At 33.3% G+C, this 25,939-nt stretch overlaps 1 protein-coding gene and 1 pseudogene across 1 annotated transcript; both read right to left on the bottom strand.

The window, feature by feature from the left end:
* Window positions 1–19,578: 19,578 nt before the first annotated feature.
* LOC18430571 (uncharacterized) lies at window positions 19,579–22,668 on the bottom strand. The gene is made up of 2 exons (XM_088863676.1): window positions 22,363–22,668; window positions 19,579–22,245 (listed from the first exon to the last, which is right to left on the bottom strand). The coding sequence occupies exons 1-2, from the start codon at window positions 22,445–22,447 to the stop codon at window positions 21,617–21,619; spliced, it is 714 nt and encodes a 237-aa protein (XP_088719802.1). The 5' UTR covers window positions 22,448–22,668; the 3' UTR covers window positions 19,579–21,616.
* LOC148782297 (receptor-like protein EIX2) lies at window positions 19,637–21,299 on the bottom strand (annotated as a pseudogene).
* Window positions 22,669–25,939: the final 3,271 nt, after the last annotated feature.

The raw sequence follows: 25,939 nt of genomic DNA on the forward strand, positions 1-25,939 counted from the left end.
AAGATGTAAGGACATGAGAAAAATATAGATTTCAAGTTTTAGAATTAGTGTATTTTGTAACACATTTTTTTATTGTCAATTTTCAAGATTTTCATATTTTCATGGATCTGTCGATTTACACTATTTTTTAAGCTTTAAACTTCATAAATAAAGATGAAAATATATTTTAAAGCTATTACAAAAATTTTCAGTATTGAAACCACATTTCTAGAAACTATTTCAAGGTAGGTATTAATGTAATTGTTTAGAGCCTAGGCTCTATACAAACTGCACCCTTTACTAATTATACAATTTATAAAAATGTAACAAATAACAAGGACCTCCTAATTGTTCTATCTTTTGACTGGATGGCTTCTCTTCATTCTATATCCATATATCTTGAGGTCAAGATGATTAATTTGAGGGTTTTTCAGCATCGAAACATTTTTTTCTATAGGTTTTTAAGGTTTAATTTCCTTCAATAATATAAAGTCGACATCTTGTATAAACCCTTTCCTTTTAAAAAAACAAGAAAAAGACAAAAGTAGAACCGCTTTCTTTGCAAATACATAAAAGTTGACCGTAATCGAGAATATTGAATACTAAAATACCCTTAGACGGACCTAAAATTATTCTAACTAGGGAAAAAAAGGTAAAGCGAAGAGTATTTAACCATAGCACCAGTCACACTAGATTAGTATTTTAAAGTCCATCAATTTGGATCAATTTGGATTGGAAATTGTCAATCTAGAATGGTAATCATTCGAGTCAAGCCGATTCTCGGCAAGTATAAAAAATCGACCCTATCCCTTCTAAAAACCCCTTCTATTTGTGTATGGTTCTTTTCATTTCCCTCATTATTTCATTACCTTACAATACCACCCCATTTTGTAGGTCTGTTAGAGCTCATTTCCTCTCTTCTTCTTTTTTATATTTTTTTATTCGGCCAAATCCGATCCAGCCGATCACGATCAAGACTCGGTAAACAAATGATCCACCCCACTAATCCGTATTTTAAAACACTAATCTAGACTATACAAGACACCATGACCATCTCATGTTGTGTGGCTCCAATGTGAATCGCAGCTCAAAACACATTCAAATGGATGAAACGCAATAGCATACAAGACACTGACACTCACCAGGGAAGCATTATGGAATAAGCTCTCCTAGTAAGCATGGTATTGAATCCATTCTCTATGCTGCAACATTAAATGAGAGACAGTGGTTGTCACTGATTCTACACGGCTTGGCCTAAGGCCGGGTCTAGAGTCTGGACCCATTTTAAAGTCTACAAGATGACTTGGACATGATATGCTAGACCTGAACAATTTTTAGGTTGGGTGAGGGAACTTTGGCCCAGCCTGACCCTAGTCTAAAATTGTATATAACATATATTTAGGACAATTGATTAGACTAGTTCGAAATATCAACTATTCTAACTCATGATCATGTATCCTTGAAGAGATTTTTAAAATCAAATAAAAAAATTTGATTGAATGTTAAATAGTTTGTTTCTTGAGTACTTTTTGATTATTTTCACACAGCATGCACATACACAGCACAAAAAATAGGGATAGGCCTAACCCAATCTAATTTTTGGGCATGCCTGAACCTAAGTGATGTACTTCGGGCCTGGGCCAAGCTACAAGTTATAGTTTAATTTTGAGCCTAGGCCTAACCAAACAATTAGGGCCAAGCTCATGCCAAGGCTGACCGGATTGTTGGCAGACCTAGTGGCATTCTTTGATTGAGATAGAAACAAAATTCTTTTTGAAACTACGTGTTTGTATTCGCTGCTATAAAAGTGCTATAAGTGGGCAGCTTGATTAGGATTACAAACTAAAATAAAAGCATTTTAGGTTATTTTAAACAAATTTCTTCATGAGTTACCCAAATGAAAGCTTTCTAGAAAGTAGTTAAAGTTGTTGATAAAATTACTGATTTACCCACTCATTTAATTTTGGAAAATGGTTTGATTAGGCAGCTGTAGTAAAATAAGTAAAGTCTCACGTCATAACTCATCAAAAACTTCAATTCAAGCATTAGAAAACATTTAAATCAATCATCTTGGCTTGAACATTATGGTTGTGAAAAAAAAAAGATTTCAAGCTCTAAAAATAATGTATATTGTAACAAATTATCTAGATCGTCTATCTTGCCCTAAAAATAACTGTTCATAGATCAGAAGATCTGTGCTATTTTTTTAGTTTCGAATTTCATTGACGGTGTTGGACATTAATTTTAGAGCTATCATGGAGATTTATGTTACCGAAAGTGCTTTCCGAATGAGGATTTGGTGTGAGAGTTTATTTTGTTTTCATAAAGCTTGAGCCTTATAGAAACCTTATCTTCCAAGAAGAATTCCAAAATCTCCTTTGATATATATATATATAGAATGGATGTTGTTAGCCCACGGGCTGACTGCTACAGTATCAGCCAATGACCCAGAATGAATATAGGTCATTCTGATGGTCACGATCTTATTTCCTATTTGAATTTTCGTTTTCTTTTTTTTACAGTTCCAAATCACTTGAAAATTTAGACATAGATTGTACTCATCAAGACGCACCTAATAAAAACATTTAAAAAATAATTCAAAAAATATAAATTGAGCATTTTATATTTTTTGAATTATTATTTTTATATATTTTTATTAGATTCTAATATTTTTTAAGAATAGATACTCAAAATTTCAAGTGATTTGGATTTGTAGAAAAAATTAAATATGTAAATACGAAATGAGTTCGTGACCATTGGATTGGGCCAGGATTTAATCTGGGTTGTTGGCGGACAGGATCATTTCCCATATATATATATATATATATGGGCCCAATCCAATGGTTACGACTTCATTTCGTATTTTAATTTTCATTTTTTATATACAAATCCAAATCACTTGAAATTTTGAGCGTCTATTATTTAAAAATAGAAAAATCTAATAATAGTATAAAAAAAAGTAATTTGTAAAAATACAAGTTGACCAAATTACCCCCCAAAGCTTTTCACGGGTATTTTGATCAATTTTTATTAGGTGCGCCTTGATGAGAAGAACAAGCCCTTAAAAGTTTAACTGATTTGGATTTGTAGAAAAAATAAAAATTCAAATATGAAATGAAGTTGTAACTATCAGATTAGCCTAGATTCAATCTGAGCCGTTGACTGATATTGTAGCAATCAGCCTGTGGGGGATACTTTTCATATATATATATATATACATATATATATATAGTAAGATGCTACGGTATGCTGATTCCTGTACCGCTACAGTAAACACCGAAATGCCCTAACCGAATCTGGGCCAATCTGACGACCACAAATGTCTGGTAGTGTTTCATTTTTTATTTTTTTTCCTACCAATCAAAATACTTTAAAATTTTGAGTGTGTGTTCATCAAAAATAGGCGAATCTATGAAAAATATCAAAAAAATATTTTACATGAAATAAATTGACCAAATTACCTTAAAAAAGTTTCAGGGGTATTTTGCTTAATAGGTTTTCTATGAAATATGTTTTTTATATTTTTATTAGGTGCGTCTAACTAATATGTACATACGCTCCAAATTTTTTATTATTACGATTTGTAGAAAAAAATTAAAATTCAAACACTCTCAAACAACAGTGAGAGTTAGATCAGCCCAGATTCGATCTGGGCTGTTGGGCGTTTACTGTGGCAGTACGCACATGGGCGTATAGGCACATTTTCCATATTGGATCCACCTATACCCAGATCTGACCCGAAAACGTTTCGGATCTAAATTTTGGATCTGGATCTAGATCCATACATGGATCCATATAGTACCCAAAATTTCAAGTTTTGGATTTGGTCGGATAACTTCACAGCCCTACTCCCTCTCTATATGTGTGTACGTCTAACCCGTGAAAGATTTGTTATAGGAGGGAGAAGCATTGACAAAGAAAGGGAGCCAAGCAACCTTTTTTACGCAAGTATCCACTTTAACAAGAAGATCTTTTGTGAATATGTATAGGGATTTGGGTTACTACTGGTTGTCTAGCAATCTTTATTGCGTTGAGCGTGTGCATAGGTACCATCTTCTTTGACATTGGCCACAGCTTTGGCTCTATTCAAGTTAGAGTGATCCTTATGCTTCAATCAAAAGTTGAATCACCTTTGCTTTCTACCTCCTTTGACATCATGGTTTTCTTGTGTTTTTGGCTGGTAAATGTTGTAGGCGAGAAGGTCCATGCTCTTGTTTGTTGCAGCATTCTTGACGTTCTTGGCAATTGGATGCTTCTCCTCTTTTGTAGAGCACATGAAGGTCCCTTTTAATTAATATCTTTGAGTTTTACTTTTTCTTTTACAACGATAATAATCCAATAGAATGTAAAAATGATGGCTCAATTAGAACACTAAAGAAGGCATCAAGAATTGGGCGACCATGAACCTCTAACAAAAACTTATAGCTTAGGGGTCGTATGAAAAAATTACTCATGCATTTTTTTCCATTTTTGGTAAACATAGCTGGAAAGACACCTCCTCAAGTTCATTTCACTCGAACCCGAAGGCACTCCTTATTTTAGATATGTTAGCACGAAATAGGATTTGTAGCCGACCACAAGTAATTTGGATAAGGCTCTAATAATGGTAATGATGGTGTGAAATGGTATTTGAGCAACAACATTGACTAAAATGATGAAGAATTCCACAAAAAATAAGACTAGAATGCTCGCATGGGTGCCAAATTTCCTACTTTTCCAAATTTTCCAAACGACTGATTAATTTAATATTTCCTAAACTTTTGCTTGTTAAATTACATAATACCATGTAAAATGAATTGGAAAGTACCATTAAAGGAGATGAAATTTCTTATTAAATCTTTAAAAGGGGTCAAAATCATTTATATTAACATTTGAGGGCATATTTTATATTATCATTTCACTTAGATACATCCTCAAAAAAATTGAAAAAATATCCATATTGCGCTTGTTCAATATTGTGGAACATGAGGAGCATTTAAATAATTTAACGTTCCAGAGACCCATCTGAATGATGAAAATATCTCAAGTTATTTTGTATTTACATTCCTCAGTATTAGTAATGATGTGGCACAGCTAGATATAGTTTTGTAATTAGATACATACAAAACATTTACATGTAGAATAACAAAAGGAAAATTACTTCATGTGGGCTAGACCGCATGCCTACATATGCAGTCCAAAAAAAGTAAAGCATCCATCTTAAAGCTGGATGCAAATAGGTGTTTCATCTAAAAACAATGGAAACTAACAGTCCAAATGTTTTCTAACTAGAATTATTATTTCTAGTTTTAAAAATTTACTTATTTTTTCATATTCATGTTCTCCATGTTAGAGATTACATGTCCTTAAAAAGTAAGTCTGAGAATCCAACTCAAAAATAGATTTATTAATAGGCCCCCCACATTTCTACATATGCAAGCTTGGCCGCATAGAAACAGGATCCATAACAAAACTACACCTAGTTGCTCTGCATCACTAATTCCAAAGAGTGAGTTCCTTGTTTGTAGTGTGGAACAACTACAACTATTTTCATAATTCAGGTTTATGAAAATAAGGTTCTATAAAAATCAGGTTTATCACAATAAAATCATGTTATTCCATTAACATATCATGTTGAAACCAAAGTCTAATGATGTTAAAAGACGTGTAATTCCATGTAAGTGCCAAAGGCAAGGAAAATAAGTAGGAAATGGTGATATGATGACTTTAAAATGGTACAAGTTATTATTAGAAAATATTTTTGAAATGGTGATGATGTTATTATTAGAAAATCTTTTTGGAATGGTGCGATGATGACTTTAATTCCACATTTCAGTGGAATTATGTGACAAAACAGAAAGAAATGATAGTTTATAGACAAGTACTAGTAAAATGTTAGTAATGCATTTTTCATATCTCTTTCAAATATAGCCAAACAGTAGCAATGTATTTCCCAGGTTGTATCTAAATACTACTCAAGCAGTAATAATTTAAATACTACTCAAATTGTAACAACCCATTTGCAGGTAATATATTACGCAGTAACGAATTCCACCAGTAATATATTTCACAAACATTATATTTCCAAGTATCCAAACTGTTGAGTTTTTGTGGCCTTTAAAGGCCTTATGAGTGCTTGTAAAATTAAATAATATAGCAGAACATGAACTCCGTAGGAGTGTGGTCCCACGTGGACCATACTAAACAAACGATGTTTGCTGATATCGGACTGTGCTTGACGATTTAGACCAGTTGGTTGGAAAACCCAAGATATCTAGCTATAGAGAGCAAACCAAGAAGAGTTATGGGTTATCCCTTAATGTTGTCGGAGCTTATGCTAGAATGAATGAGCCGAGGGATTATGGCTTGTTTGAAAATCAGATCCTTGATCTTATGAAACACATGACAATGTATGCCACCGCTTGTAAAGTAAGTGGAAACAAAGATCATAAAATTATCAAAACTATCATATGTGGCTTTACAGGATGGCTTAGAAGTTGGTGGGATTTTCATATGGATGAGACTGCAAATGATCAAATCCTAAATACTACTAAACAATGGATTATTAAAACTGAAGTCGGCCTTGGACAGGTCCAAGAAAATGTAGTTGACGAAGGTGATGCATTTAATACATTGATCTACACTATCACCCTTCACTTTGTTGGAAATACGGCTCTCTTAGCCTTCTAGTTTACTAATCAAACTTCTTCCAATATTTTAACTTGTACCATAAAGATTTTGAATTTGGTATCAAAATTTATTGTTTATTTGAAATTATATAGAGAGATATTTGAAAGACTTCTATAAAACTAAGGTTTATCACAATAAAATCATGTTTTTCCATTGATTTACCATGTTGAAACCAAAGTCTAATGATGTTAAAAGACGTGTAATTCTTTGTAAGTGCCAAAGGGTATGCAAAATAAGTACGAAATGTTGATATGATGAGTTTAGAATGGTACAAGTTATTATTAGAAAACATTTTTGAAATGGTAATGATGTTATTATTAGAAAATATTATAGGCAAGTACTTGTAAAACGTTCGTAATGCATTTTCCATATCTCTTTCAAATATAGCCAAACAGTAGCAATGTATTTGCCAGGTTGTATCTAAATACTACACAAGCATGAATAATTTCAATGCTACCCAAATTGTAACAATCTATTTGCAGGTAATATATTACGCAGTAATGTATTCCACCAGTAATATATTTCACAAACATTATATTTCCAAGTATCCAAACTGTTGAGTTTATGTGGCCTTTAAAGGCCTTATGATTGCTTGTAAAATTAAATAATATAGTGGAACATGAACTCAGTAAGAGTGTGGTCCCTTGTGGACCATACTAAACAAACGATGTTTGCTGATACCGGACTGTGCTAGACGATTTAGACTAGTCAGTTAAAAAACCCAAGATATCTAGCCATAGAGAGCAAACCAAGAAGAGTTATGGGTTATCTCTTAATGTGGTCGGAGCTTATGCTAGAATGAATGAGCCGAGGGATTATGGCTGGTTTAAAATTCAGATCCTCGATCTTATGAAACACATGACAATGTATGCCACCGCTTGTAAAGTAAGTTGAAACAAAGATCATAAAATTATCAAAGCTATCATATGTGGCTTTACAGGATGGCTTAGAAGATGGTGGGATTTTCATATGGATGAGACTGCAAATGATCAAATCCTAAATACTACTAAACAATGGATTGTTAAAACTGAAGTCGGCCTTGGACAGGTCCAAGAAAGTGTAGTCGACGAATGTGATGCAATTAATACATTGATCTACACTATCACCCTTCACTTCGTTGGAAGTACGGCTCTCTTAGCCTTCTAGTTTACTAATCAAACTTCTTCCAATATTTTAACTTGTACCATAAAGATTTTGAATTTGGTATCAAAATTTATTGTTTATTTTAAATTATATAGAGAGATATTTGAAAAACTTCCCTAAAAATAAGGTTTATCACAATAAAATCATGTTATTCCATTGACTTATCATGTTGAAACCAAAGTCTAATGATGTTAAAAGACATGTAATTCCATGTAAGTGCCAAGAGCATGCAAAATAAGTAGGAAATGGTGATATGATGACTTTAGAATGGTACAAGTTATTATTAGAAAATCTTTTTGGAGTGGTGTGATGATGACTTTAATTCCACATTTCAGTGGAATTATGTGACAAAAAAGAAAGAAATGATAGTTTATAGACAAGTACTACTAAAATGGTTGTAATGCATTTTCCATATCTCTTTCAAACATAGCCAAACAGTAGCAATTTATTTCCCAAGTTGTATCTAAATACTACTCAAGCAGTAATAATTTAAATACTACCCAAATTGTAACAATCCATTTGCAGGTAATATATTAAGCATTAATGTACTCCACCAGTAATATATTTTACAAACATTATATTTTCAAGTATCCAAACTGTTGAGTTTATGTGGCCTTTAACGGCCTAATGAGTGCTTGTAAAATTAAATAATATAGTGGAACATGAACTCAGTAGGAGTGTGGTCCCTCGTGGACCATACTAAACAAACGATGTTTGTTGATATCGGACTGTGCTTGACGATTTAGACCAGTCGGTTGGAAAACCCAAGATATCTAGCCATAGAGAGCAAACCAAGTAGAGTTACGGGTTATCCCTTAATGTGGTCGGAGCTTATGCTAGAATGAATGAGCTGAGGGATTATGGCTTGTTTGAAAACCAGATCCTTGATCTTATGAAACACATGACAATGTCTGCCACCGCTTGTAAAGTAAGTTGAAACAATGATCATAAAATTATCAAAAGCTATCATATGTGGCTTTACAGGATGGCTTCGATGATGGTGCGATTTTCATCTGGATGAGACTGCAAATGATCAAATCCTAAATACTACTAAATAATGGATTATTAAAACTGAAGTCGGCCTTGAACAGGTCCAAGAAAATGTAGTCGATGAAGGTGATGCAATTAATACATTAATCTACACTATCACCCTTCACTTTTTTGAAAGTACGACTCTCTTAGCCTTCTAGTTTACTAATCAAACTTCTTCCAATATTTTAACTTGTACCATAAAGATTTTGAATTTGGTATCAAAGTTTATTGTTTATTTTAAATTATATAGAGAGATATTTGAAAGACTTCCCTAAAAATAAGGTTTATCACAATAAAATCATGTTTTTCCATTGACTTATCATGTTGAAACCAAAGTCTAATGATGTTAAAAGACATGTAATTCCATGTAAGTTCCAAAGGCATGCAAAATAAGTAGGAAATGGTGATATGATGACTTTAGAATGGTACAAGTTAATATTAGAAAACATTTTTGAAATGGTGATGATGTTATTATTAGAAAATCTTTTTGGAATGGTGTGATGATGACTTTAATTCCACATTTCAGTAGAATTATGTGACAAAAAAGAAAGAAATGATAGTTTATAGGCAAGTACTAGTAAAATGTTGGTAATGCATTTTCCATATCTCTTTCAAATATAGCCAAACAGTAGGAATGTATTTCCCAGGTTGTATCTAAATACTACTCAAGCAGTAATAATTTAAATACTACCCAAATTGTAACAATCCATTTGCAGGTAATATATTACGCAGTAATGTATTCCACCAGTAATATATTTCACAAACATTTTATTTCCAAGTATCCAAACTGTTGAGTTTATGTGGCCTTTAAAGGCCTTATGAGTGCTTGTAAAGTTAAATATTATAGTGGAACATGAACTCAGTAGGAGTGTGGTCCCTCGTGGACCATACTAAACAAACGATGTTTTCTGATATCGGACTGTGCTTGACGATTTAGACCAGTCGGTTGGAAAACCCAAGATCTCTAGCCATAGAGAGCAAACCTAGAAGAGTTACGGGTTATCCCTTATTGTAGTCGGAGCTTATCCTAGAATGAATGAGCCCAGGGACTATGGCTTGTTTGAAAACCAGAGTCTTGATCTTATGAAAAACATGACAATGTATGCCACCGCTTGTAAAGTAAGTGGATACAAAGATCATAAAATTATCAAAGCTATCATATGTGGCTTTACAGGATGGCTTCGAAGATGGTGGGATTTTCATATGGATGAGACTGCAAATGATCAAATCCTAAATACTACTAAACAATGGATTATTAAAACTGAAGTCGGCTTTGGACAGGTCCACGAAAATGTAGTCGACGAAGGTGATGCAATTAATACATTGATCTACACTATCACCCTTCACTTTGTTGGAAGTACGGCTCTCTTTGCCTCTAGATTAGAAGATATGCTTTCAAATTTATGTTGCCCAATACTTTCTCATTTTAAATGGTATAAAGATGTTTTCTACTCTCGGTTTTTATCTTGGGAAGATAGTAAGACAGATCACTGGAATGAAAAATTCATGGCTGGACTTCCCCTTCTTTTTGCTGAAAAGGTTAAAACATGACTGAAAAATAAACATGGAGGAATTATTCTCTATTCCCTTTATACCCTTGGATAATTATTAGTGGAAATCTACGCTAAAGGCCTTGCTTTGTGCACAGACCTAAAACACCGAAGACAGATAGAAAAACAAAGAATGACAGGGAAGAAATAACTATGAGACTTTTGTGAACAGTTTGAGTATAGTACTTTACCCTCTTCTAAACCCTCTCACAAAGAAAAATATAAGAATTTACAAAAGTCAAAATTTAAACAATCGCAGGGAAGGAAATAAACATTTCCTAAAAGATTTATGCAAGATCACTCTTTCAAACAAAAGGGAAAGGAAAGATATTTGTTTGTTATAATTGCGGGAAGGTAGGTCATTACAAAAATAAATGCAGAGTTAAAAAGAAAATCAATGCACTTTAAATCAACGAAGATATCAAAAAACAGTTCTTTGATATTCTTTTAGTGAATGGAGATAATTATGATGAGCTCTTCTAACTCTGATGGAGAAATTTTAATTGGATAAATGATGAGGATTTGATCCTCCCTAGCTCTGACTCTGATTCAGATGATGATGATAATCCTAAAAATGTGTGCCAATGCAATTTTTACAAACCTATCATTGATATGAATGGTTTAGATCTAAATACTCTTATAAAAGAGGAAAGTTTAATCATTGACCTGAATGATAAAATTAGTAACCTAGAGGTTAAAAAGGAAGCTTTGGTTCAATATATCAACATGGCAAAAGATCCATCTAGACCTACTACTCCAAAACCTTCTCTCGTATCAACAAGAGAAGAATACAATTTCCATGACATCGTAAAAAGGGTTCAAAACAAAACTCAAACTATTAGGGAACATTCAATTCCTGAGTTAAAACATGAGACAAAAGGAGGAAGCCACATACATTAAAGGCAAGGGTCTGAGTGTTTGGCTGCTTGTCTAAGTAAGAATCGTAATTCTTATTAAGCCTGAGTATGAGAGCTTTTTCAGTATTGGTCAGAGTACTTGTGTATTGAGTGTATTGGCTTGAGCAAAAGTGAACTACCCTAGTGATTTGTCAAGCTCATCTTATGTAAGTTTTATGTTCCTATATTTTATTAGTCTTGGTTCTATTATTCATGTTGCGTTGTTTATTGTATTCTTGTTGCTTTGCATTTTATTGTTCTGGTTCTGTTGTTTTGTTTAACTGATTAACAACAGTTAAAGCCAAGTTCTATATATAATGGTTTGATAAGCTTTATATAATGTTAACAGTTAAAGCCAAGTTCTTTATATAATGGTATCAAAGCCTTGATGATATAATGGACATCGGAGCATTTCTTCTTCTCAAAAATCTTATCTCAAAACAAATATTTGCTTGATGGCAAGGTATCCTTTCAGCATTTGAATTTACAATTAAACACGTTATTGGTAAAAGTAACTATCTTCCTGACTTTTTGACCCAAGAATTTTTGCAGAGAAGGCAGGAGAAAGCAAAATCAAAATCACCCAATGGATATAGTTCTCAGTCCGGGTAAAGGACTGGCTACACCATCAACATCTCCGAGTGAAAGCAAGTTCAAGAGATTGATATATCTCCTCAGCAATCTCCTTTAAGCACTAGTAGTCCTGGTCAGAGTGCTAATAGAACTTCTTTGCGTGAGACGACTTATATACCATTCATAGTCGTTGAAAATGATCACAAAATAAAAAATCCTACAGAAATAATAGCAATATATTCATGAAACAACATGCATCCCAATATGGAAGAAAAATGTAGAGAATGGTATGAGGCCATTCTCATGGAAACAAGATCGGTGACTATAGTTCACCACTATAGAAATAATGACGGGGAAATTGCGTACTCAAAATTCCAAATTCATAAGATCATCTCTTATAGAGACTGAGGACTTGATCCCTTAAAACCAAGGATGTTAAATACCAGAGGATTTAAAATTAAATCCCACCATTATTTCGAATATATAAAAGTATGGGATGAAGTATTTGCTTATCAAAATTCCAAGAATTCACATACTTGGTATGTGCAGTTTAAAATAACTGAACTTGTAGAATTCCCTAGCTGGTTAAAAAATTGGTTCTTTTCATGGGGATCATGCAGCCAGAGACTTCCTTCAAAAATGCCAGTATCACATTGAAAGTTCTCTTGTTACAATAAGCATTGTTTAAAAAAAGACTATCATTTATACTTCATGGCCTTATATTAGGCCCCTTGGATTCTTAAATGGACATATCAGCTCTTAGAAGACAATATGGACAGATGTGATTATATCCCAAAGTTACGCCGACAAATATTGGTAAAATGGTGGGACAGCTATAAAAATAACTCCCTGGATCCGGAAAAAAATTATATGAAATTAGTACCTTCCTGCTCACAAAATTCTAATTTGGATGTAACAGAAAATGTTGCAATAATGCAACAAACGAATCCAAAATTATCAAAGGTAGAGCTTAAAAGAAAGCTATTAATAGCACTCAAAGAAAATGTTGATAAAATGTCTACATCAACAAAAGAAGAAGAGGCGACTGAGGATTATAGCCCTCTAAATAGTGATGACTGTGCAGGGATCAGTTTTCCTCAAATGAACAATAAATTCTTAAGCAAGGACGGTACGACTCCAAATTTACTCAGGACATGTGTCCCTAAAACCAGCAACAAAATACAAGGGTATTATAGCCACCGACAGATTACTATAGCTATCGACAAACGTTTTACTGTAACAAGAACATATGGCACCTTTCCACTATTCAAATGGAATCTTACTACTCCAAAAGGTATCAGTACATTATTAAAGAGGTCGGTGCAGATTTTAAACCATTTCAAATCCAGCTACTTCCCATCTATAAAAGGAGGAAGCCACAGACATTAAAGGTAAGAGTCTGAGTGTTTGAGTGCTTGTCTGAGTAAGAATCAGAGTGCTTATTAAGTTTGAGTATGAGTTCAGCATTGGTCTGAGTACTTGTGTATTGAGTGTGTTGCCTTGAGCATAAGTAAACTACCCTGGTAGTGTATCAAGCTTATATTATGTAAGTTTTTTGTTCCTATGTTTTATTAGTTCTGGTTCTATTGTTCATGTTGTGTTGTTTATTATATTCTTGTTACTTTGCATTTTATTGTTATGGTTCTGTTGTTTTGTTTAACTGATTAACAACAGTTAAAGCCAAGTTCTATATATAACGGTTTGATAAGCTTTATATAATGTCAACAGTTAAAGCCAAGATCTTTATATAATGGTATCAGAGCCAAGTTCTATTCAGTGGTAAACTGATTAACTGTGCAAATCTAGATTTTTCAGTCAAATCAAAAGTCATTGTGTCCCGAAGATCGCCATTGAGCCAGAAGGCAGAGAAGGGGTAGGGACTGTTTCCAGTTGACTCAAATTAAGACTATAAAATCTAATATGGCAAATTCATTCAGAACCCTATTTAGTAGGACAACTTCTACCAGCACACCTCGTGTAAATAATAAGGAAGAAGTTATTATCGATAATATCGAAAAACAAATCCAAAAATTGAACATCCCAAAACTTCCTATATATATATATATATATATATATATATATATATATGGTACCTTAAAATGTAGAATTATTGATGCACCACAAAAATCTAATGGAAAAAATTATTTTAACGTTCAAAAACCCTCTAATTGAGTATCTCTACATCGAGATATATGATTACGAAATAAATAAAAAAATTGAGTCCTAGAAATAATGCGTCTTATGACAGATTATCTTGACCATCCATTTTTAAAATTTTCATATGTTTATAGATCTACTTGATTTTAACCATTTTTGGAGTTTAAAATTTTATTATTATATATGAAAATAGATTTTGAGATAATTCTAAGAATAGTTTACATCAAAACTATATGTTATGATCAAATTTGAAGGTGCACCTTAATTGGTTTTTTTAAGGTTGCAACCTTATTGAAACCACACCCATATATATATATATATATATATATATATATATATATATATATATATATATATATATATATATATATATATATATATATATATATATATATATATATATATATATATATATATATATATATATATATATATATGGGTTTTGTTAGGCTACACCACTTGTGCTACAACATAGAAGTTCTATCCACCACCTACCAACCAGCCATCCATGTTTTATCGAGAGTCACTCACCGTTTGATCTTAGATCCGACGTCTCAAAATATTTTATTTTTAGTTTTTTAATAAAAATTTTCTAAATAAGAAATTTGGTACATGTCATCTTCGCATTGGGGTGCACCTATAACAAATATTAACAATAATTTTTCCATAAAAAATAATTACCAAAATATCCCTTGAATCTTTCAGGGTGTTTTTGTCATTTAATTTATTTGAAAGTAATTTTTTTATATTTTTTGATAGTGAGAGATTAATAGAGGAATGGACATCCAAACTTTGTTGTCATCCTGAACACTCCCTCTCCCTCTCTCTCTCTCTCCTCCACCCTGCCTCCTCCACCCTACACACGAGCAGCAGCACCCTGCCCCTCTCTCTCCCGTGAACTCTGAACTCTCTTTTCTCCCTCTCTCTCTCTCTCCTCCACCCTACACGTGAGCAGTAGCACCCTGCACAGGAGAGAGAGGGGCAGGGTGCTATTGCTCGCAAGTTCAAGGGAGAAAGAGGGGAACGGTGCTGCTGCGCGCGTGCAGGGTGGAGGAAGGAGAGAGAGAGGGAGAACGAGGGACCCTATAAAGAGAAAGTTCATTGCATGAGGTGTCGTGATTTGTCAGTGATTTAGAAGGCACCACGTCTGTTAGAAAGTATGAATTAATCACAGTTGTACGGCTCACAGGTTTTCTATAAGCGAGCCGACTCACCAAATCTCCTTCCTAGATATATATATATATATATATATATATATATATATATATATATATATGGTAAACCTTACAACAGCTAGCCAGCTATAATGAATAGTATATAGGTGGAATGGAAGTCGTCAGATCTTCATCATGCTGTTCAGAATGCACACCAATATTTTAATTTTATTATTTTTTATATAATTCTGATTAGTATGAAATTTTGGGTGTATATATCTAACACTCTTTTGAACCATATAAAAATATGAAAGAAATTATTTTCAATAACTTAAAATGACCAAAATACCCCTGTCTTTTTTTCAGGGGTATTTAAATCATTTCATAATTTGGGAAATATTTTTTATATTTTTTTATTTTTTCACCCTATTTTTTAGTACACATGTCTAAAATTTAATTATGATTTGATTTATAAAAAAATAATTAAAATTAAAACAGTGATATGCATTTTGAACCGCATGATGAAGATCTGACGGCTCTCATTCTACCTATATTACTATTCATTATAGCTGGCCAGCTATTGTTAGTTTTATATATATATATATATATATATGGTTCAAATTTGAAGGGGTTGTGATAGGTGTATTTATCAAAATAATCATTTCTTTTATTAAAAAATTATTTAAATAGGTAACTTTACCATCAAGCAAGGGCAAGTTTAAATATTTCACAAAAGTACAATGGACTTTTGAAAGTTAATATGCTGGTACTTTATTTGTAGAGTGCATTGTCTTTTAGTTAAAATTTTCAATTTTACCCCTTATGAAGATCACAAAAGTACCATTTATCTTGTAATAATGCTTTTATAAAATTGCCCCGTAAAAGTAACTTTCTTTAAAAATAGACTAGAAAATTAATAAAAAATCCACCCTTCACAACTCTCTCTATCTTGAACATTTGTAATTAGAATGGTTGTGAAGTTTTGATTATCCATATATATATATATGAGGTCATGTTAGCTCACTAGCTGACAACTAGAATATATGCCCAACAGCTTAGGTTGAATCTGGGCCAATCTATTGGTCATGACCTCATTTCGTAATATCCTTTTGATATTTTTTATACAAGTTCAAATCACATGAAAATTCAAGCATCCATTCTTTTCATGAAGGCACACTTAATAAAAATAGTTAAAGAATAATTTGTAAAATTTAAATTTTCAGGGGTATTTTAGTCAAATTATTTTTTGATAATAGATTCTCCTTTTTAAAAAGGAAAAAGAGAAAAAAAAAATACATTCAAAATTTCAAGTGATTTGTAGTTCTTAAAATTTAAGTACGGAATACAATCATGAGTATTGGATCTGCTCAGATTCAATCTGACCATTGGGCATACACTGTGGAGAAGATCCTGTTAGGGTTGAAAAAAAATGGTTTTAAGAAAAAATGATTAAGAGATGGGGAAGTTTTAAAAAGGAAAATAATTTGATAGGGTTGCAGCTCTATCAAACTAAGTGAAGTCTCAATATTTACAATTCAAGCATTGGAAAACTTTTACATGGATTATCTAGGCTTGAACGATATGGTTGTAAAAAGAAATTATGATTTTAAGCTCTAGAAAATAATATATATTATAATAAATTATTTAGACCATACATTTCATCCTAAAAATATATGTCCATAGATCCACAAGTTCTGTATCATTTTTGTTGTTTCAAATTTTATTGTCGGTATTGGAAATTGACTTTAGATCCATCATGGAGATTTTCGTTACCAAAAGTGACTTTCCGAATAAGGATTTGAGGTGAAGCTATATTTTTTTTCATAAAATCCTAGGCCTTATAGAAACTTCATCTTTTTTAAAATATAAAAACATCGATTATGGCAGAAAATACAATCCCGATGCATTCAAGAAGCCTTTGATGTGAATGGACAATTTTAGCAATAATACTATTTATTGTGTAAATCCATTTCAGAGTGAGAGGCATCTTCGCACGATTCACCATTAGCACTATTCGGGTCCGAGTCTGAGTCCAGCCGAACCCGACCCGTACCCATAGTCATAGGATATATGATTGCAATCATGTGTCGTTATGCACGCGTTAGATGTTCATATTGTCACAATATTGTCATAATATTGACATACATTATTATTGTCACAGGGACCCAACAGGTCTGGGTATGGGTCTAAATTTTGGCCAGAATTACTAAACCCTGACCCGACCAGTTGTCACTCCTAACTGTGAAAGTAATGCGCACTTTAAAAACTCCTTGGAAAATTGGTAAAAACCTTGAAATATATAGATACGAAGGTCTTCTAGTTCTGACAATAATGCAGCTTGTAACATATTATCTAAAAAAGTCTATTTTTAAGATGTTCAATTATTTATAGATCGGCTCTATCTTTACAAATAACTTTAAATTTCATACGTAGATGTCGAAATAGATTTTTTGGGCCATCAAAGTGAGTCCAAAATTACGTATTCTGAACTGATTTAGCGATGCACCTTACTTCAACTATTTAAAGGTGAGACATATACAAACAGCACCCTCCTCTTCTGTCGACATAAACAAAAATGTAATAGATCTTTTATTAAAGGGTGTGGTTTGTATAAGGTTGAACATATAAACAATCAAAGTAAGGCACACCTTCATGTTGTTTCAGTATACAAAATATTAGTAATGACTTTAAAATTTACTTTTATCTCTAATTATAATATTTAAATAATAAAAAATAGTGTTGACCTAACAAATCTACGAACATTTGAGAATGTTAAAAATTGACGGTCTAATAATACGTTACAAGATGCACTATTTCTAAAACTTGAAATCTATTTTATCTCTTGTCTATACATCTTCAGCTTGAGATGATAGAATTGAGAGTTACTCAGCATCAAAGCAACCTCTTCGAGTGAATTTTCGAAGTACACCTTAATTTGATTATTTAGAACCTTACCCTTATATAAACTTTGCCCTGTACAATAAGGTTGGAGTGACATATTGTTCTAAGGTTGCAAAGACCTTATTTGAAAATACAAAAGAATATAGTACTCCAAGATTGCCCATGAATTTAAGCAAGGGAATCACGCAGTGGATTTGGCCACCTCCTTGAAAAATTTAGGCTTTTATTTATAATTAAATTTATAGATATATGCTATTGTAATAAGATATATTTTTAGGGAATACTACGTATACGCCACCATTTTTAAGAATTATACTCATGGATTGTCATCGTATACAAATTACCCTCATTTTTTAGTTTCTCTTGGTCCAAAAAATGAAACAAAATCTCATTTAAATTAATAAAATATTTTTTATAAATAGGAAAGGCATGGAAGGTAAAAAAAACTTTTAACATTTTTCTTTTATGAGGGGCAAATAGCTCCATTTGGCTCACTATAAAAAGGTGGAGTGCTAAACTCAAAAATAAAATATTTTAAGGTCTATTTTCTTAAAAGAAAGTTATCATGAGGCCTGTTAAGAAAAAAGCTGTTGCACTTGCCTGTTGATGTAACCCTTGGAACTATGTTCTCATGCACCTTCAAATTGGCTTTTTATGGACTAGGATTTTAAAACCTCAATCGGTGGGGTAAATGGTCCACCACAGAAATTTGTGATAGATAACTGGATCGGCAATCTAGAAAAATATTAAAAAATAAAAATAAAAATAGGGTGGAACTAAAGAAACATTAGATAAGCATAAAAAAAAAAGGACAAAAGAAATGTGAAATGAGGAATTTTATGTGGGAACCGGCTATAACTGATACCTTTACAAAACCAGTTCAGTCCCTGCTGATTCCCAGCCTGGATCAGCGATTCACAAGTTGGATCGCAGCACGTTAAAACATTTTTGCAGCTCATTTTCAGATTTGGATGCTCATTTGCTAGGTTTTGGATGGTCAGATCAAGCTTTTAAGATCTAGCTTATTATTTTTTTATTTTTGTAAAAAATTTTAAATCAAGAAAATCCTTCCTCCCTAGTGCCCTGGTCGTAAAATAATAGTTCATGCTCCTCTTCATTTAAAAGAGAAAAATATGGTTATAATTTACCTTAAGCAAGACCGTGCCTTGAAAACTAAATTGAAAGTCAAATTTTGCAATTGAAAAGTTGTTTTTTTTTTTTTTTTTGGATATATTAATGGTGGGAAGAAAGAAGTTCTTGAGAGACACATTGATACACCAAGATTACCTAAAAATGTAGCTTTACGTCCATGCGTGATCTCGTATTCCATCTTATGGCCTTCATATTCTCTAAACCCAGTTGTGTTAGGTTCGGATTTTGTTCTATTATTTCAAAGGTATAACCCCGTTGGCATTTTTGGACCACATTAAATAAGACTCTACAGCCTTATTTTAGAAAAAAATAAGTTAAAATAAAAAATAACAAGCAGTCCGAAGATCCTCAGTCCAATAGGCAATTTGGAAATGAATAAAAAACGACCGTTTGACCGAACCTTTACATATCTTACTACCCTACAATAGAGTAATTGTGCCACATGGTAACATTGTTGCCCATTGGATTATTGTGTGTGAACAGGAGAAGAAGTTGAATGACTCTAATGTTTATGGCAAAATGCACGAAAAAGTCGGGAGACTACTGTGTCCATGGCCCTCTCACAAGTATGTCCTCTCTTGTTGCCAAAAAGAAGAAAGGCTAGTGCTCCCCATAGCATAACCCAAGGCAATGAAAGCATAGAACGCAGGTGTCATCTCTACCCACCCTTCCTATCCTTCATCTTCATCTTCATCTTCACCATCATTATCTCTCAATGCAGTTGGCACATTTGATGACAGAGTTGTCGAACACCTCTTTCCTTCTGTATTCATGTTTGGGTTTCCACTAAAAGAACTCTCATTGAAAGTACAGAATTGTGTTGTGTCTGGTATCTCACCGGATAGATTATTATTTGCAACAGAAAAGATGGACAAATTGGTTAGTCTTGTTAATTGAGAAGGAAATTCACCAGAGAGTGCATTGTAAGAAAGATCTAATGTTGAGAGACCCAATAACCCTCAAAAGGATTTGGGAATTGGACCTGTTAGAAGATTGTTGGAGAGATTCAACATGGCAAGTTCTTTTGAAAGCCCCATGTCTAATGGAATAGGGCCACTTAATTTGTTTTCCGACAAATCCAAACCGGTCATGTACTTAAGAGCATCCTCGAGATAACTATATGTATTTCCCTTTGTAAATTCCACCTTCTCTTGTGAGATTGTGCAAAGCTTATGATCTATTCGGGCCCCGGAACCAAGTTTGATAGAAAAGGTCAAAAATGGATTATAACGAGATGAAATGGAACCAATAAAGGATGCATTTGTCCATGCAGAAAAATTATTGAAGCAAGGAGGTATGGGACCTTCAAGGTTGTTTTGGGAAAAATCCAAGACGGCCAAACTTTTTACTTGACACAATTTGAGTGGAATATGATCGAAAAAATTGCCTCTCAACAATAGCACTTCCAATTCCAAAAGCCCAAATAATTCAATTGGCATGGGACCAGATATCTCATTATTTGCAAGAATTAAAAGAGTTAGATTTGGACTAAACAACAACAGGTTCCTCGGATTGGTTCCATTGAATGCATTGTTATCTAGATGGAGTGATACCAAATTTGGTAATTTGAAGTGTTTGGATTGCAAGGGTCCATTCAAGGAGTTCTTAGACAGGTTCAAAAACATGAGGTCATGTCCTCTGGTCAAATTGGGGGGTATTTCTCCAGTGATTTTATTGTTTGATAAGTCCAAAATTGTGAGCTTATAGGGGAAAATGGAAGGCAAATTTCCTGAGATGTTGTTGCCAATCCCTTAAAGCCATTGATGTAAAACATTGATGTAAAACATTATGTCATCATTAAGGAAATTCTGGGACATTTTAAGTGATTGCAAATTTGGAAAATAAATAGAGAAATTTTTTGGGAAATTCCTACTGATTGGGTTGTTAGAGATATCCAAATTATTGAGATCGTAAGATATGTTAGGCAAAAATTGTACTCCTGTGAGCAACTTCCCATCCAACAACAATTCTCCAGTGTTTTCGAGTAACCAGGAGGGGATATTCCCAAAAATGTTGCTCTTTGAGAGATCGACAGTGACTAACTGGTTTTGAGTCGATAGAAAGCCTGGAGAACTTAAGTCGCACCTTCTCATGTCACACGATGACAAATTGAGACAATGAAGCGGGAAAGCAGGCGTAAAGTTGTTGTGGGAAATGGTTAGCTTAGGGTTTGCAGAGAGGTGGGCATATTTGAGGCTAGAAACGTTTGCAAAGAATGTGAAGGAGAAATCACCTGACAAGTCATTATCATTGAGAAGAAGACCACTCAAAGAGTAAAGGAGGGTGAGGTTGGCAATAGACAACGGTATGCTCCCTTCAAGTTTATTTTCGCCGAGGTCAAGCCATTCCAATGAAAGTAGGCTGCCAAGAGATTCTGGTATGCTACCGGAAAGTTGATTCCCATATAGTTCTAGACCATTGAGACGGGACAAGTTACCCCGAGTTGATGGTATGCTCCCTTCAAGTTTATTGTTGCCGAGGTCAAGCAATTCCAATGATAATAGGCTGCCAAGAGATTCTGGTATGCTACCGGAAAGTTGATTCCCATATAGTAGTAGATCATTGAGACGGGACAAGTTACCCAGAGTTGATGGTATGCTCCCTTCAAGTTATTTTCGCCGATGTCAAGCTGTTCCAATGATAATAGGCTGCCAAGAGATTCTGGTATGCTACCGGAAAGTTGATTCCCATATAGTTGTAGAACATTGAGACGGGACAAGTTAATCAGAGTTGATGGTATGCTCCCTTCAAGTTTATTTTCGCCGAGGTCAAGCCATTCCAATGATAATAGGCTGCCAAGAGATTCTGGTATGCTACCGGAAAGTTGATTCCCATCTAGTTGTAGAACATTGAGACGGGACAAACGCAGCTCAACCAAAAATGTTAGGCCACCAATGGATGCCGGGATGGGTCCTTGATGCTGATTCCTTAGATCAAGTTTCTGAAGGGAAGAGAGCAAACCCACCTCCTCAGGAATTCCTCCACTAAATTCATTGGAAACCAAGATTAACTCACGCAGGTACTTGAGCTTTGAGAGATCTGCAACCATAATAAAATAACCATGCGAAAATTTTGAGAGCTCAGTAATTACTATCACCTATCACGAAACAACGATGCAGAGAATATGTATAAATCTGTCAACTGAACGAGACTCACCTTTTATGGGCAACACACCAGCAAAAGAGCTCAGCTGCAAACGTTGCAGCTGGCTGAGTCTATTTAAGGAAGAGGCATTCAGCATTACGGAGTTTGTATATCCATTGATCTTCCATGGTGTCCTATATACTCTGAGACTCACAACATGCTCTAAACAATCAAAGTAAAGCACACTTTCACGTAATGTCGAGAAATGTATTTTCAATACTGTAAATCTTTATAACAGGCTTAAAATATTTTTTTATCTTTAATTATAAATTTTAAAGTTTCAAAAATAACATAAATCAAACATATCTACGAAAACTTGAAAATCTTGAAATTTGAGGGTCCAAATATAGGTTACAAGATACACTATTTTTAAAGCTAGAAATCCATTTTTTTCTCATGTCCAAGCATCTTGATGTCGAGATGATCAATTTGAGGATATTTGGACATCAAAACCAACTCTTCTAATGAAATTTTTGATGTAAGCTCTAATTTGATTGTTTAGAGCCTCGACTCTATATAAACGTTTTCCTAATATTAGAGTAGAGTTGTAGATTAGTTGGAAAAATATGTAGTGCGCTAAACTTTAAACCTTCACGCATCTAATTTCCGCCATCTACTCATGATTCCTATAATTAATCAACTCATTTTCATCTAGATCTCTGCATCATTAAATAAAAAATTTCATCTAAAGGAGAAAAATATATAATTTATTTGGGGAAAGTTTGTGCGCCCAAGAAAACAGCGGGGTTGTCAAATGAAACAAAGAAAAGAATGCATATTAAGAATTACACCAAGATATCATTAAGGGGTCAAAACTCATCGCAAACGTTATCGAGACAAAAATGTCTCGATTTATTTTTTAATTTTCATTTTACTCAGATTTCTTCCTAATTATATATATATATTAAAAATGCCCTAATTCCTTTGTTTAGGGTTGGGAACCCTAAACAAGCAGAAGCATTTTAATAATTTGATCCACCCTGAACAAGTAGGGATACTCCTGTCATTTGTGTTAGGCCTCTTAGGTAGGTCAAATTACTAAAATACCCAAAGTTTTCCAAACCAAGAGCAAAATGGGCATTCTTAAAATTATTTTTTAAAGAGGTGCCTGGTTAATTAATCGTGAGAAATTTTGAAATAAACTTCTTAAATAATTAAGATGTTTTTTTTTCCCCATTTAATGATTTTTGTAAGGGGTTATGCCATCTTATATAGTATAAAAAGTTTTTCCCTCTAAATGCGGTCGCCATTTTCCTTTGCCTCCCCAATTGCCTGCCTGAAAGAATAAAATTTGTATTTTGCTACAATTTACCTGAGGTATCCACCTGAAATAATCAAAGTAAGCCGTCCATTCTCGCATTAGATATCTATTTGATGGACTAAAAATATATTTCCACTCCCAATCGTAAATCTTAAAGTTCCAAAATAGTTGAAACTCAAATTTTTAATAAAAACTTGAAAATCTTAAAAGTGGACGGTCTAGATGACTTGTTTGGAACTTAAAATCATTTTTTTCTTCATCTCCATACATTACATCTTGAGTTCGAGATGATCAATTTAAAGAACTTCGTTATCAGCTGTGCAATGTGCCATGTGCCATGTGCGATTGTTTCCCATACAATTTCTACACATGAAAGATATCCACTATGCACTGACCAGGTGATTGAGTAACACAAAATTAGACGTAGATCCGGATCCGGATCTAAGCAGACCTGATTGGACCCGACCCAAAAATAAAAAAATATATATTTAAATTTATTTTAAGTATTATATTAGATATATACAAGTACTATTTAAATATTATAACTAAAACATATAGTTTTATTTATTTAAATATCAATAAAATGTTATTAAAAATATATAATATTCAATATTACTTAGATAATTATTATTAGGCTTGGTATTATTTGAGTCGGAGCTGGGTCCTAACTGATCGTTCCAATAGAAAATTTTGACAGGATTGTTTGAATCCATCTTATCCAAATCCTCATACTTGTTTTGGAGACCAAAAAGCAGCACTTGCTCTACAAATCTGAATCTCAGTTTGACTGATACAGTTAGCTAATTTATTTGCATTTATTATTGGGTGCGGTTTGTATAGAACCGAGACTCTAAACAATCTTGTCGAGAAATATGGTTTCAAAATTGAAAATATTTATGATACCTTTAAATATATTTTCATATTTAATTAAAAATTTTAAAGATTAAAAAATAGTGTAGATCGAGTAGATATACGAAAATTTGAAAATCATGAAAATTGACGGTCCTAAAATACTTTACAAGATACACTATTTTCAAAACTTAAAAGGCATTTTTTTCCCTCATATCCATGCATCTTGATGACGAGAGGATCAATTTGAGGATATTTGAGCATCAAAACTACCTCTTTTCATGAATGTTTTGAGGTGGGCTCTAATTTGATTGTTTAGAGCCTTGGGCACTATATAAACTTTTTCCATTAAAAAATATTTCATATTTTGAGAATTTTATTGTCGTGTGTAAAATTGTTTTTTACTTTGATGTTTTGTTTTATCTCTGTTTCTAAGGTTCAAATTTAGAACCGACTTCTTTTCCCGTTTCCATGAAGAGAGGAGTTGAAGACTTGGCTTTTGATGACTTTCAATGACCTTTCTTTTCTTTCTTTTTTTTTTTCTTTATTTTTTTTTTTTTTTTTTTTGTTTTTTTAACAGAATTTGGTGACTTTTATTGACTTCCGATTATCTTTGAAATTTAAAGGCCAATGTGTTTGCCCATCAAATTTTCCCACATTGCTTCCATCATCTCCAACAATTTTTTCTTTTCTCATGTAAACCTTCCTGCATTAATTTCTGCATTCAACTCACAATTTTTATAATTACTAAAAGGCCTTGGCTTATTATTGAGGGTTCCCAAACCAAGAGCAAATTGGGCATTTCTAAAGACATTCTTTTAGGAGGATCCTATTTAATTAGTAATGAGAAAATTTGAAGTAAACTTAATAGTGAGAAAATTTGAAGTAAACTTTATTTTAGGCCCTATTATATGGAATTTCCCAAACATTATTTGATTTTTCAAGTGTTGTCAAGTTTTTCCCTCTAAATGTGGTCACCATTGTCCATTTGTGGTCCTTTGCCTCCCCAATTTCCTGCCTATTAATGTGAAAGAATTAAATTTGTATTTTGGTACAATTTACTTGGTACAATTTACTTGAGGTATCCATCTTAAATAATCCAAGAAGGCACACCCCTAAATCATGTAGAAAGATGGAGTTTCTATACATGAAGATAGGCACAATGCATTGATGTAATTGAGTAAAAAAATTTCCATGACAAATGTAGAAAGAAAGTCAGGCCCTCTTAAAACCATCTAAGAGAGAGAAGACGTGTGGGTCCTCTCCATGTCAAGAGAGAGAGACAACTGCATCTCCAAGTCATTGGACAGAGAAAGACGCAATTGTTTGCATTGATGACTGAGGCCATTCTATTCCATCAATAAAAAATCTTCTTTTGAAACAAAGGCAGGAGCCATTTCTTCCACAAGCGGGATCCTAAGTTCATCGTTTGATGTACAATGTGTGGACTTTCTCCTACCTGCAGCCCCAAAACGGCCT

The sequence above is a fragment of the Amborella trichopoda genome, chromosome 4, assembly GCF_054954075.1.
Source record: "Amborella trichopoda isolate Santa Cruz 75 chromosome 4, AtrichopodaSantaCruz75HAP2 v2.0, whole genome shotgun sequence".
Lineage (NCBI taxonomy): Eukaryota > Viridiplantae > Streptophyta > Magnoliopsida > Amborellales > Amborellaceae > Amborella > Amborella trichopoda.